The following is a 15,480-nucleotide window of genomic DNA, read 5'->3' as shown; positions in this document are numbered from 1 at the left end:
ATTACACAGGTTTCAGAAAGTAAAACATTAGCTTTAAATGTTGACCAAAATTTATCCTGGAAAAGACCTTCTGTTGAATAATAGTGGAATAACATAGAATTCCATACCAGGTATACTACGTATCATACAATTGAGAAACGTGAGCGTTTTTACAAAAAGATGATTTGGCCTAAGTTACTAACTTTTCCTACTTTACAATTCACGTATTAATTTAGCTGCAGTCGAGTTCCTTAGTTGTCACATCTTCGTTAAGAATTTGACAGATTCTTTTTATCAGACAACCACAAAGGAAAATAGGTGTGCTACAAGTTATTTCCATAGTTTATTGCAATCGAAAGCTGCGACGAAACTTTTACCACCACAGTCAACACCCCACACTAAAATTCTCGTGTTTATGTTTTGCGTGGGCGATAAGACACACATGTAAGAGACACGCATATCATATATTCACCCAAGGCTTAGATGTTATCGTTAGAATTTATTTTTGGACGATTACGTTATGAGAATGAGACAGGCATGAGACAAACAATTTCTTTGTTTAGGACATGCAAATTAAAATTCTTTAGCAACTTATGGACAATATCAATATATCGTGATATTATTAATATATCGTGATATATATCGTGATATTACTAATATCAATACAGTTCTTTAGATATGAGGATTTGAACCTTACAGAATGACAATATTTCTTGTTCATTGAAACAAAATTTGTTGAAAACTGTTCACACCAACGGTCTATTTACCAACTGTCTATTTACTCCGTATTGAATAAAAAGAGGTTTCATTCGACAAAGCATTTTTTTGCTGTAAGATACGCAGAACGCGTGTATCGTATTTTACTCGTTTGTGCGCTGAATCTAATTGAATTTTTTACCTTTTTCGTCAACGAAAACGCATGCAATTGGCTAATAATCTAAAACTTTACTACACAAAGATGGCAGGATGGCACGAGGTTTTAATAAATCTGATTTGAGAAATACAATTTGTCGTCACTCGCAAGTATTTTATGAGTCTGTTCTCTTTGTTAGGTTCTCGTAACTCTTTAATCAAAGTGTTAAATAATCCCAGTCGATCACGTCGTTTATTTATTGGGTCAATCTAGTATCTTGCTAAATACTTGCTTTCAACTTCAGAAGGAGTATCTTTTTGCCAGAAGACACCTTTCCTTTTTTGCTTGTTTTGTCACTGCAAAGGATACTACATAGACACATCCAACAATAATACCGTTCACGTTTAAGCCGATCTTTGTAAACATGCTTGCAATTTTACGTCGTGTCTGGCATGTATTTCGTGCACGAATCTTCGTTTGGTTTTCGTTTTCGTGAATATAGACGATAGTGTGGCCTGGGCTTAAATCTCTAAAATTTACAGAGCACCGCGCTCAAACGATTTATATATTACATATTTCTTTTTGTCACTTGCGTATAAAGTCTATCAAGCGACAGTTGGTTATTCTGTATTTTTCGAGTCGACGAGGAGCTTTGTTGTGAATGTGACCGAGTTTACCACGTGGGTTGGTGTTCGATGGTTTTTGTTAAAAAAATGCACATCCTTATAAGCATGTTATTTATAAACGTACATTCGATTCGTATGAATCGAATCGTGTTTTAATAGAAGGCACGTTTCGTCGCGATGTAATAAACGCCTATCATTCCCTTTCCATATACGTATCATCTCGAATGATTGTTTGGGGACGAGACAAACCTACTTAACTGCAAGTGATGAAACAGTTACTGATGTTGAAACTATCATGAATTCAGAGTTAGTAGCCATGCTTAACTCTCGATGTTGATTAAACTGAATTCATGGTTATCGACTCAAAACAAATGCTAAATAGAAGAAAAGTCTCTAAATTTAACATTAAAGTCGATAAAAAATATTACACAGGTTTCAGAAAGTAAAACATTAGCTTTAAATGTTGACCAAAATTTATCCTGGAAAAGACCTTCTGTTGAATAATAGTGGAATAACATAGAATTTCATACCAGGTATACTACGTATCATACAATTGAGAAACGTGAGCGTTTTTACAAAAAGATGATTTGGCCTAAGTTACTAACTTTTCCTACTTTACAATTTACGTATTAATTTAGCTGCAGTCGAGTTCCTTACCTGTCACATCTTCGTTAAGAATTTGACAGATTATTTTTATCAGATAACCACAAAGGAAAATAGGTGTGCTACAAGTTATTTCCATAGTTAATTGCAATCGAAAGCTGCGACGAAACTTTTACCACCACAGTCAACACCCCACACTAAAATTCTCGTGTTTATGTTTTGCGTGGGCGTAAGAGACACGCATGTCATATATTCACCCAAGGCTTAGATGTTATGGTTAGAATTTATTTTTATGTTTTACCAAACATGGAACTGTTACTGTATCATTTATCAGCGCATATTTTTTATTTGCATATTTTCTAGAAGCTGGTAATTTACCATTTAATAAAATTTGTTTGTATTTAGTTTGGATTGCTGACAAACTGCACGGATATAATTATTTAGCACTAGAGTTTAATTTATGCATGTTTTAACTGACCTGTAATTTGACGCGCAATATTCATTGGGATAAAAAGGATTTGAGTCTATAGTGCAGCTGACAGTTACCACATGCTAACCTGGGCGAAAGCTTCATCATTGTATTACTTTATTATATCGGCTAACCTGTATTGAAATTAATGTAGATCGTGAGGACCCGGCAAAGAAGTGAGTTCATGTATTTTCGTTTGGTATAATGTTAAACTGCACATTTGTTATTTATACTATATCATTATTTGCTAGATCGAATAAAAATTATTTACTTATAATCTATACGATTCCGACTCACGCATCTATCGGACTGCTAACCTGAGAATCCATAGTTATTAGGATAATGACTAAGCATTTGAAATGCGTTATGTTTTGCGTGGGCATGACACAAAGGAATGAGCTACATGTTTGTACATGTGGTTTGTCCAGGTTTGTAGAGTCTCGAGAAGGATTGCTTTTGCTGTTGTTGACTGACGTTTCGACAACCTTAGCGGTAGTCATCTTCAGAGTCAAATGAGGACGATCTACATTTACAAACCATTCCCGGGTTCAAACCGTTTACTTTATTACGATCATGCGTTATATGGTTTGCATGGGCGGTTACGTTTTGAGAATGAGACAGGCATGAGACAAACAATTTCTTTGTTTAGGACATGCCAAGTAAAATTACTTTAGCAACTTAAGGACAATATCAATATATAATTTTTTGTGATATTACTAATATCAATACAGTTCTTTAGATATGAGGATTTGAACCTTACAGAATGACAATATTTCTTGTTCATTGAAACAAAATTTGTTGAAAACTGTTCACACCAACTGTCTATTTTAAGATTATTATTCAATAGAAGACTTTTTATTCAATACTCCGTATTAAATAAAAAGTGGTTTCATTCGATAAAGCATTTTTTTGCTGTAAGATACGCAGAACGCGTGTATCGTATTTTACTCGTTTGTGCGCTGAATCTAAAGCCTAGGCCACACTATCCTCCATATCAACGAAAATCTTGAACGAAAATTTCGTTTTCGTGCAGATTAGAAGAGTTGAATTTTTTACCTTTTTCGTTAACGAAAACCCATGCAATTGGCTAATAATCTAAAACTTTACTACACAAAGATGGCAGGATGGCACGAGGCTTTAATAAATCTGATTTGAGAAATACAATTTGTCGTCACTCGCAAGTATTTTATGAGTCTGTTCTCTTTGTTAGGTTCTCGTAACTCTTTAATCAAATTGTTAAATAATCGCAGTCGATCACGTCGTTTATTAATTGGGTGAATCTAGTATCTTGCTAAATGCTTGCTTTCAACTTCAGAAGGAGTATCTTTTTGCCAGAAGACACCTTTCCTTTTTTGCTTGCTTTTTCACTGCAAAGGCTACTACATAGACACATCCAACAATAATACCTTTTACGTTTTAGCCGACTTTGTAAACATGCTTGCAATTTTACGTCGTGTCTGGCATGTATTTCTTGCACGAATTTTCGTTTTGTTTTCGTTTTCGTGAATATAGACGATAGTGTGGCCTGGGCTTAAATCTCTAAAATTTACAGAGCACCGCGCTCAAACGATTTATATATTACATATTTCTTTTTGTCACTTGCGTATAAAGTCTATCAAGCGACAGTTGGCTATTCTGTATTTCTCGAGTCGACGAGGAACTTTGTTGTGAATGTGACCGAGTTTACAACGTAGTTTGATTCGATGGTTGATGTTGCAAGATGCACATCCATATAAGCATGCTATTTATAAACGTATATTCTATTCGTATGAATCGAATCGTGTTTTAATAGAAGGTACGTTTCGTCTTGATATTATAAACGCCTATCATTCCCTTTCCATATACGTATCATTCTCGAATAGTTGTTTGGGGACGAGACAAACCTACTTAACTGCAAGTGGTGAAACAGTTACTGATGTCGAAACTATCATGAATTCAGAGTTAGTAACCATGCTTAACTCTCGATGTTGGTAAAACTGAATTCATGGTAATCGACTCAAAACAAATGCTAAATAGAAGAAAAGTCTCTAAAATTAACATTAAAGTCGATAAAAAATATTACACAGGTTTTAGAAAGTAAAACATTAGCTTTAAATGTTGACCAAAATTTATCCTGGAAAAGACCTTCTGTTGAATAATAGTGGAATAACATAGAATTCCACACCAGGTATACTACCAGGTATACTACGTACGTAATACGCGTATGATACGAGAACGCAGACATAAATAATGCAGACATAAATACGTCTGCCAATCACAATTGAGAAACGTGAGCGTTTTTACAAAAAGATGATTTGGCCTAACTACTAACTTTTCCTACTTTACAATTCACGTATTAATCGGAAAAAAATTTCTGTAATAATTTACACCAATTAAGACACAAGTTATTTTCCAACACATTAGCAAGAGTTTTGTGTTGCAGCCACAAATATATTAATTATTACTTTAGAGCCCAACAAATAATTTTAAACATATTCATAAACAATTTGGTTTTATGAAATTTATCGACAACACTCCAGAATAAAGACGAAACGTCACTCTTTTAATAAATTTCATAAAACCAAATTGTTTATGCTAAATTGGACTTAAAATTTCTTACAACATGTAAAAAGCGTTCAGCAATACCACGTTTCTTGTGGTTCAAGGCTGCAAATCGCCGTCTGCGAAGTTCTACCGCCTATCGACAATTTCAAAGCAAACTACTCCTCGAAGAATTAAACGACAAACACTCCAGAATAAAGACGAAACGTCACTCTTTTAATAAATTTCATAAAACCAAATTTTTTATGACTATGTTTAAAATTATTTGTTGGACTATAATATTTATATTGAGAATCCGTTGCCCGCCTTACACCTCATTAGGGAACAATATTTATTACTTTAATTTAAAGCTTTTGCAATGAGAATTCACGAAACTGAAGAAGCATTTTGATTATGGAGCCCATTCAACACCATCATCACCACTTTTTGCTGGTGATTAAGGTTTTGAATTACCTGTCGCCCAACAATTGACTAAAAAATAAATAGCTTGTTGTCGTATCATATCCGATGATTTCCTTACCTGTAACATCTTCGGTAAGATTTTGCCAGACTGTTTTTAGCAGACAACCACAAAATTATTTGTGCTACAAATAATTTCCATAGCTTAAGCGATCAAAGCTGCGACGAAACTTACCAATAAAGTCAAGTCTAATTAAGCTAGAAATACATTCGTCCGGGCGACAACGTTTTTGTTAAGTGGGTCCCGCCTTGTTCTTGTCCTTGTTCTCCTTGTTGATTTGCCGCTTCGCGTGTATCTCGCGTGGACTGTTTTGTTTGCGTGAGTCGAGAGAATGTGATGTGCGCGATTCTGCTTAACAACAGTTGAACATGGAAGGTAATCACTTTCTTTAAAAATTTAGAATGTTTGACAATTCTAAATGTTAGAATGTTAAATAGTTGTGGAATGTTTGACAATCAGCACTCTTAGAAGCAGTCACAGCATTTCTCATCAGCATTTCATATGAAGACAATTTGGATTGTTGTTCGAGCCCCCTTTAGCTCGGATACATGAGAACAGCATTTCCAGATGATCTTGAGAGAACTTGTATGTGAGTAGATATTTGAATGGTGGAACTGCATTGGTGAACATCTCATTTGCGATTTCAATTGTTGTCTTGATGCAACTAACAAATCCTAGTATAAATGTTTTTCTGCCATGGGTTATCAGGTGTTGTTGTGTTGAGCCAATGTTTATCTTCAGGTCTAGCAAGTATTTAGCAGTAGATAATAAAATTTCTTCCAATGTTTGTTTGGATTGCAAGCGAAGTGGCTGTTTAAATCCTTTCCCTAAGATATTTCTTGAATTAAGCATGTCAAATAAACGGTCTATTACTCTGATGAATGTGACAGTTCCATTGGAGTTTTCAAATGAACTATGTTTCATTGAGACGTCTAAAAATTCAATTGCATTAGCAACTGAGGAACTGAGGGTTTGTGTAGCTAGTCTCACATTCATTTTGTGCCTGAGAAATTGAATATGCTTTGGGGTTAGCTTGTTGCCAAGGGTAAACCCCTCACTTTCCTGGAGGGTGGTTAAGGACTCAAAAAACTCCCATTTAATTGAGTTCTTTTTGCCATCAACAAATGATTTCAAATGATGTAGGGCATTTCTTGCTAATTTCAACATATGACATGGATCAAGGATAGCGTAGATGTAGTACTTTTGTGTAGGATGTTTAAATTTTGTAATTATTGTGTTGTAGGATGTTGTGAAAGTGCAACCAAGTTGTCTGAACATTGTAAGGTTTACTGCTGTGCCATCTGTTGTGATTGACCACACACGAAGTCCTGCATCCCACAAGGTTCGTTTTCTAATTTCCATTGTGTCTATTACAAGGAAGCAATCTCTCTTGTCTGTAGATTTTTTGACTTCTTTTGATAATGAAATGAATGCTATCTTAATGAATCCAGGCTCACATTTTATAGTGCTGGACCATTTTTTTTATCATTGATGGATTTGGAAGAGGCAATATTGATCTAACATACTCATATGCCTTTGTTGAATAATAATTAATAGTTGTTGAAAATTCTTTCACATTGTCTGAATATCTTCGTGCACAAGGTGCACAATTAACATTGTTCTTGGTGTCTCTAAATATTGAGAGTTGTATCTGGTCAAACTTTGCATGCATATGTTCAGCAGTATCACTTGATATAATCAGTTTTTCTTTTAGCTCCTAAATAATGTCTGTCATTGTTTGTTGTTTTGCTTTAGTCCACCTTAGTTGTTGTTGCAATCCTCTAATTTTTCTTTTCAATTTTCCTTCCAGGTATGTTCTTGACTCATTTGCTTCTCCAAAAACCTTTTCTGATGGAGACAGTGCTGTTATGGCTTTTAAATCAGATGGTGATTTGATTTTCTTCTTGCATTCCTGGATATACCATAGTGTGATCCAGTGGGTTGTGGATTTATAGTTGGCACAGCAGCATGTTTTAGACTGCAGTTGGTTTCTGAAGGTGCTTTTATGTAGTTGTGTCTGGAGAAATAATTGCTACAGACTCTGCTGGAACGGAATGCTTTAAAAATTTGGATTATTGTTGGTATCTTTTACCACCTTCTCCCACATTTCAAGAATTGGTGCATTATTTAGTGGCAATCTAAATGTTTGGTTTTATTCAGGTTCCTCCTTAAGTTTTTGCTATTCAAGTTAATTATTTATACCTGATTTAAAACAGATATATATGTAGTGAATTGTATAATGTATTGTACATATTTCTAAAGTGTACAATAATATTTTTTTCTAAAGGTTAGTTGACTATATTATGCTAGCCTTACCTGTGAAATGAAACTTGATTTTTCGTCATGTTTGAGTGACATTTTGACCCACTTTTAATTATTTTTTGTTTACTCGTGCAACCATCAATCACACAATTATACAAAAAGCTTTTCTACAAAAAGTTCAAAGAATTTATCCTTATCAACTGATATATCGACGAGATCTTGTTTTTAATTAACGATCTTTCGAATGGCTAAATCTAACAACGAAGCGAAAAGCGTTATGAGTAATGAACAAACAAAGCAAACCACCCCAGCTCTCACCAGGGAAGAAGAACCTTCAACTCTCGAAACGTCTGAACAACTACGAAGAAAATGATCTGCTGCAAAAGGCGCAGTTACAAAAAAGATGAAGGAGTTCACCAAATCAAAATTGAGCTTTAGAAGCTTGAGCGAAGCAAACAATTAAAGCACAAGAATTCAACGAAGTTTTAAACAGATTTTACAACGCCCACGAGCATCATCATGCAACAATAGAAGATGATTATGATCACCAAGACTCAAACAAATACCTTCAAATTGAACAACAAAGAATTGAAAATTTTCAAAGGACCTTTAACGAATGGCTCAGAGAGTTTACAAAACAACCATCAATGTCAGAAGTCAAGATAAAGCCCAATGACTTGATTAGTAACGTCGGAGAGTAGAGCCGTGTTCTAAAGTAAGTCTTTTGAAATCCGTTCCAATCCAAGGAAACAGCAAAACGTTTTCGTTATTTTATGAAATTCTTGTGAAACTGAAACACTTTTTTCATAATTGAATCGATATTAGCGGTTTTACGTCCCAGATTCTTTAAAAATCGACGATTAAAACTTGTCGATTTTAATTGTTTTGGAAATATTCATAAGTCTTTACGCAGAGACTGCTATTATTACATGTTATATTTTTCATTTGATCTTCCTAGTATTTGATGATTTCGTTATTTTCTTTAAATTTCCAGACTCGAGGTGTGCAGCTACAGTGGATACAAAATCTACCCAAGTCATGGGAAAAGATATATACGTCTAGATGGAAAGGTACTTACTTTTACAATGTTCGACTTAGAAAAACAACTTAATTTATCCCTTTGTTGATATATAGTTATTTTTAAAACACACTTTGAAAACTTAATTGTAAAATCACATCTATATTATTTTGCCATAACCAATAAATGTTTTATACATCAATTTAATAGTCTTTCAATATCCTGGACGAATTTGGATAGAAGGTTGAGGGAAGTTGTTCGGATGGGGGAAGAGCAGTATGGATTCATACCGGGAGAGGAACGACGGATGCGTGTTTTGTGTTGAGGCAGCTGCAGGAGAAATTTTGGAGAAGGACAGAGAATTGTATATGGTGTTTGTAGATTTGGAGAAGGCGTTTGATAGAGTTCCAAGAAAGGTGATCGAGTACGCGCTGCGTAAGAAAGGTGTGACAGAGAATATGGTTCGGGCAGTTATGGCGACTTATGAAGGTGTAGAGGCGGTGGTTACGGAGGAAGGTGTTAGATCTGGTGTTTTTGAGGTAAAAGTTGGTGTTCATCAAGGTTCAGTCTTGTCGCCGTTACTGTTTGCTTGTGTGATGGATGTACTGACAGAGGAAGTGAGAAGAAAAGAAGGATGCTGGTGTTTGTTGTATGCAGATGACATTGTCTTGGTGGCGGAGTCGAAGCAGAAAGTCATGGAATGGTACCGAGAATGGAAAACGGCAATAGAAGTCAAGGGACTGAAAGTGAATGAGGCAAAGACGAAGGGCATGAGATGCTCGAGGCAGGTGGAGGTGAAGGACAGTGATAAATGGCCAAGAGTTGAGTGAATTGATAATGTGTGGGAAATGCAGTAAGTGGGTTCATGGAAGATGTTCAGGTGTCCGTGGTGCATTGACAAGAGTAACTGATTTTGAGTGCGGGACGTGTCGAAGTGGTGGGCGAGTCGCGATTGAACGGTTTGAACTGGGTGACGTGAGTTTGGAAGGTGTATCAGAGTTTAAATATCTGGGCGATGTGTTAAATGATGGTGGAGGGTGCGAGCAAGCGGTGAGGAACAGAGTTCAAGCAGCGTGGTGGAGTTTTAGAGAGTTTTCGGGAATGTTGTGCGGAAAGTCCACTTCGTTGAAGCAGAAGGGAGAATTGTATAAGGCATGTGTTAGAAGTGTTTTGGGATATGGAGCAGAGTGTTGGGCGCCGAAAGCAGAGGACCTGAGAAGATTGGCGTCGACGAAAGGAGGATGCTTAGGATGATGTGTGGTGTAACGTTGATGGATAGGATTCGAAGTGAAGAGATTAGAGAAAGAGTTGGTGTTGAGTGTATCGAGAATTGGGTAAGGCGCCAGCGTTTGAGGTGGTTTGGGCATGTGGAAAGGAGGGAAGAAAGTGCTGAAATTCGTAGAACGTTGCATATGAATGTTGATGGAGTCCGCAAACGAGGTAGACCGAGAAAGAGATGGATGGATACTGTGAACAGTGATATGAAGGCGATGGGTATAACGAGAGATATGGCGAGAGATAAAGACGTGGCGTGGAAAATTCATGGACCGGTAAACCCCCCTGGCGGGGATTAATACTGGCCGGTATATAAATGTTGTTTGTTTGTTTGTTTGTTTGTTTTCAATATCCTGGACAAAAAATGTGAGAGATCCTTCTTGATGAGAGGAAATCCACGAAAGATTTCATGGACTGTCCTTTACCGTAGAAAACACAAAAAGGGCTCAGTTGAAGAGTCTCGAAAAGAGAACAAGACGAAATGTTAAATTCCAACGAGCCATCCAGGGTGCAACTCTTGAAACTATTTTGGCCAAACGCAATCAGAAGCCTGAAGTAAGAAAAGCACAAAGAGAGCAGGCAATAAGGTATTAAACACAACTGTCTGGTGTCTTTAATATCTAAAAAATTACATCTTTTATGCTTGACTAAAAGATTTTGATTTTGTTTCTCAGTGAAGATTCTTTTTTACCTACATTGTATGAGTAACAACTGTGAGAAAATGAATTATAATCAGAGAGAAACATTGAAAATCCTCAAACTTAAACTGAATCAGATTTTGAGAAAATTGATCATTTTGTTGACGATTTATAAACATTTAGAGCTGCTAAAGATAAAATCAGGCAAAAGAAGGAGGCTAAAAAGATGACAAAGGTATTTAAAGGTTGTAACAATTACTCAACTATTATAATGTAAAGTAGGTTGGCTTTTTCAGTGCAATTTGCTGTTGATAAACTGCTTTGAACAAAATTTTTATGTTCAAACATTGAAATTAATATTTATTAGAAACTTTGACTGTTTGTTTGTGTGTGGGCAAATTGTATGACAAACTTTTCATGACTAACTTTGGGCAAAATTATGGCACATATTGTGAATTTAATTCCCACCCAAGCGAGTGATAAATTTCTTCATGAAGTTCAGTATTTATCATAAGTTTTCAATGATTCGATGAATCGTTGTCAATTTATACTGTGTATCATAAAATAGAAACAGTAAAACGTATGCAGTTAGTCTATAGCTGTGTTTGCAAACCATTCAAAGCTCAACCAATCAAATCAATCAATCAATCAAAGAGAATTTGCAAATCAATCATGAACACATTTAGAGGAAGAATTGAAACTTTTGTTTAAATTTGCCTGTTTGCATTATTGTTATTTTATAAAAGAAATAAAAGATGTTTTTTCATATTTGCACTGGCTTATGCAAACCTCAGAGACATTTGTGAGAACTCCCAAGCATCTGCAACCCTTGATGTTTGGTCTTGTGCTTGCAATGATCTGATCTTAATTTCTTGCAAGATCTCTTTGGTTTGCATTCACTTGTGGAAAACAGTAAACATCTTTTATTTACTTCTTACATGAAGTAAACCATTCTTACTAAGATATCTCAATAACACTCATCATTTATTCAAGGCTGCACAACAACCAGTGAAGGCAAAAGCTCCAACAAAACAAAAAGGTGGAAGAAGTACAGGTCGTGTTGGTGGAAAACGTTGAATGTAAATTATCACACATTTCACTATAATAAATGGTCATGGTTTAATGGTATTTGCATTTTTTTAGTTTTATGTTTTAATTCATGCTTCATTGTTCAATGTTGTGTAATCTGGTTGTGAATTAAGGATGAAAATTTGAATCACAATTTCAGATGTGAAACATAACCTCCTCTACCCTCGTAATCCCCACCTAAACCTTCCCATACCCTATCTGCCAAACAAATGAAACTGGTCAAATCTTCACTTGTTTCATACAAGGCTGGTACCACTAAAATGAAACTTTTAACTTGTAGACTGATCAAATCTTCACTTGTTTCATACAAGGCTGGTACCACTAAAATGAAACTTTAACTTGTAGACTGATCAAATCTTCACTTGTTTCATACAAGGCTGGTACCACTAAAACTAAACATTTAACTTGTAGACTGATCAAATCTTCACTTGTTTCATACAAGGCTGCCACCATTAAAACTAAACATTTAACTTGTAGAATGTATATTATGGTTGACAAATGTTGCGTGAAAGCATGAAAATATATTGAAACTTACCCTTTGTATCTACAGGGTGCATGCAAAATGCAACCCATTGAAATTAGCAGACATTTAACATATGCATCATTCAGCCGTAATCAACCTCCAATAAGACATAAACGTAATTGTAACGATAACACGAAATGATTTAATGATTGGCATTTTCAATGTGCTGTAGTTACAATTCATACGATCTCTTTACGCGTTTTTCCGTTTAGTCAACAAGCAAACGACTGTAATTTAGCACAGTAAATACTTAGTAGCGAGAGACTTGCCGAGCGGAAATCGAATTCGTGTAATAAAAATTAATGCCCAACATAAAGTTTTAATTAGAGCCATAGAAATAGACCAAAAACTACAATTTTTAAAAAAAATTTCTGCACCCCAGAAAGTAAAATCTTTGTAATTCAATAGTTCGTGGTAAATTTGTAATATCATCATAAACGTGAGCACGTTATTTTTTGCAACTCTCCATAATCTGAAGGGTTCATTCCTAGTGTAAAGTATAGTGAAGTAAGTTAACTGACTGTAAAATTCTAATTTCGTCGTGGATATACAACTTGAGAGAGAGCCTACAGACAGTAGAGAAAGGCAAAATCTGAGTCTTGACTGATTTTACGCAATTCATCTTATTCACCTTGAAAGCAAAGAATTGAACCTTGTATAATATAGTAGCATAATTAATGTATGTTTAAATAGTTAGCATAATTAATGTTTGTATAAATAGTTAGTATAATTAAGGTATGTATAATGACTAGTTAATAGATGGAAGCTCGTGTATATAAGAGAGCATTTCTCAAGTAAAAACGCTTTTTTAGTCATCCTGGACTGAATAATATATTACACCTTGGAAGCTCACTAAACATATTTTATAAAGTTCTTGAATGTCTTGTATATTTTATATCGTTAGAACAGCGTCCATGCAAGACTTCCAACAAGGCTATTTTAGCCACAAGTATCACAGGCTTACATTTTAGCTACAAGTATTTTCGTTATACACCCATTTTCATCGGTGTAATTCAACTTTAAACAATTCAAGTATTCCCGCAGTAATCGATCTGAGAAATTCCTTTCCTCAAACAACGGAGTTTCCTAGGCTGACCATCGTATTTCATTAATGATACCTTCATTATTTTCTGTCAACACAAGTTCTGTAAAGTGTCCATGGTGATAGCGAATCAAAAGAGGAGTTTTGATACAACCCACGGAGTCAGATAACAGTGGTAAGTATATGCCACCAAGGTTTACACCAGCAATTGGTTCATCATAGTCACCACGATTAAAATTGGCACATATTACCAGAATTGGTCTTCGAAGAATATTAGCTAAGGCAAATATATGAATCTCCTCAAGACAGTAAAAACTTGGAAGAGCGACTGTTTTCTTCCAGTCTTCGCTCCATTGCTCTACACCAAAATCCATTGGGATACCAGCATTTTGATCCTTCAACTGCCTTTCGACTTCCAACTGCCAGCGTTGTCGATAAGTGCCTAAAATGAAGTTTAAATGAATAAGGACTTGTATGGAGTCGAGTTATCCGGCTAGCCAAGAAACTCCATCAATCGGGTACGGTACCGCTCGTGTATTTGTTAACATAATTTTGCGTATGATGAGCGTATCTTTCTTGTATCATACGCGTATCTTTCTTGTATCATACGTTTATTGTTCTTGTATCATACGTTTATCGTTCTATTTTATACGCGTATCGTTTTTTTGAATCTCTGACAACGGCTGATATAGTCTGTCTGCTTACAGGACAATTGCTCGGTGCTAATTCGCGGCTATTTTCAGTGTATTTCTTTCCTTTCTTACTTAATATTAGTAGCTTTTCTTTCTTTGGAATAAGGTGATAAACGCGTCCCCGCAGACATGAGAAAATAGTTTTAACACATGCGTATCTACGTCTGCGATCTCTGATAGTGTCCGTATTGAATAAAAAGTGGTTTCATTCGACAAATTGTTACGAGAAGAAAGAAAAACGTTTTTTCATATAATTCTTTCCAGAGGAAAGCAATTTCTCAATGGATATTGGCATTGAGCAATGGAGCGAAGACTGGAAGAAAACAGTTGCTCTGGCATCAACAGCAAAATCAATCAAAAACCACAGAACGTTATTTAATAATGATCTTTATGAGTACAAGAAAAAGATCTTTGTGTTAAGATCTTTTATAATTTCGACCGTTGGTTCGCACCAGATAATTTTGAGTATTTAAAAGGGGTAAGGAATGCAAACAAAAAACGGAGTATCATCTGGCAAAGATACTCCTTCTGAAGTTGAAAGCAAGCATTTAGCAAGATACTAGATTCACCCAATTAATAAACCACGTGATCGACTGGGATTGCATAATAATCCTGATAATAATACATATTTCCCATTTCTAACTAGAAATAGCAGGAAATATGTCGAAGTGTTGACGTAGAAATTGCCTATCTTCCTCACAAATTGTAGACAATGCGTATGGTATGAAAGCGTATTTTATTATTGTGATGGCTTTTTTAAAAGTCTTATGTTGGGCTATTATGTTCATATTGAAAATTCGCTTTTGTATTGACATTGTCAATAGGCGCTAGAGGATTGCAATCTGCGATTAGCAACCTTAAACCATAGGAATCTTGGTATTATCGAGCGCTTCTTACACGTAATAAGGAACTCCAGGTCGAGTTTGGCTTTTCCAAGCTTGAGTTCAAGACGCTGGAATTTCCTGAACGCTTCGAGTGCTTCGTTTTTGTAGCGTTTATTTAAAATCGTGGCCAGAGATTTGCCAGGAGGAAAGCGAATTTTCAATATGAACATAATAGCCCAACATAAGACTTTTACAACAAAATTGTTACAAATTGTTACAAGAAGAAATAAAAACGTTATTAATAAGTCCTTCTCTATTTTATTATTGTAATGGCTTTTAAAAGTCTTATGTTGGGCTATTATGTTCATATTGGCTACATGTGTCTTATCTTGGTGCTTGCGAAATATATTAACGTACATTGAGGCTGAGGACTACAATCTGTCTAATTTTACCTTACTATACTTTACACTTGGAATGAACCCTTTAGACTGTGGAGAGTTGCAGAATATAACGTGCTCAAGTTTATGATGCTATTACAAATTTACCACGAACTATTGACGAAGTACCAAGATTAAAAAGAGTTTAC

The 15,480-nt window shown here is 35.4% G+C and overlaps 1 protein-coding gene, 1 long non-coding RNA gene and 1 other non-coding gene across 4 annotated transcripts; all 3 read left to right on the top strand.

Moving 5' to 3' along the window:
• The first annotated feature begins 5,853 nt into the window (after positions 1-5,853).
• LOC124442395 lies at positions 5,854-9,105 on the top strand. Of its 2 annotated transcripts, XR_006947235.1 has the most exons (5): positions 5,881-6,120; positions 6,775-6,873; positions 7,342-8,508; positions 8,788-8,863; positions 9,022-9,105. It is a non-coding gene; the product is annotated as an uncharacterized LOC124442395 (long non-coding RNA). The 2 variants fall into 2 exon arrangements; XR_006947236.1 differs by lacking the exon at positions 9,022-9,105 and having other exon boundaries at positions 5,854-5,906.
• A 1,214-nt stretch (positions 9,106-10,319) lies between these two features.
• LOC124441530 (60S ribosomal protein L24-like) lies at positions 10,320-11,801 on the top strand. Its single transcript, XM_046992009.1, has 4 exons — positions 10,320-10,361; positions 10,477-10,673; positions 10,908-10,959; positions 11,718-11,801. The coding sequence occupies exons 1-4, from the start codon at positions 10,320-10,322 to the stop codon at positions 11,799-11,801; spliced, it is 375 nt and encodes a 124-aa protein (XP_046847965.1).
• LOC124443443 lies at positions 10,752-10,830 on the top strand. The gene has a single exon (XR_006947667.1). It is a non-coding gene; the product is annotated as a small nucleolar RNA SNORD34 (small nucleolar RNA).
• Positions 11,802-15,480: the final 3,679 nt, after the last annotated feature.

The sequence above is a fragment of the Xenia sp. Carnegie-2017 genome, unplaced genomic scaffold (genome assembly GCF_021976095.1).
Source record: "Xenia sp. Carnegie-2017 unplaced genomic scaffold, XeniaSp_v1 HiC_scaffold_20, whole genome shotgun sequence".
NCBI lineage: Eukaryota > Metazoa > Cnidaria > Anthozoa > Malacalcyonacea > Xeniidae > Xenia > Xenia sp. Carnegie-2017.
Note: the sequence above shows the minus strand (reverse complement) of the source record. Positions and strands in the feature narration are given on the sequence as shown.

Bases quoted from the DNA above. Each gene is read 5' to 3' on its own strand.
- LOC124441530 (XM_046992009.1), top strand. From the start codon at position 10,320: ATGGCGAGAGATAAAGACGTGGCGTGGAAAATTCATGGACCG. The intron at 10,362-10,476 runs GTAAACCCCCCT...TCTTGATGAGAG, and splicing joins CGTGGAAAATTCATGGACCG to GAAATCCACGAAAGATTTCA. The intron at 10,960-11,717 runs GTATTTAAAGGT...CATTTATTCAAG, and splicing joins AGGCTAAAAAGATGACAAAG to GCTGCACAACAACCAGTGAA.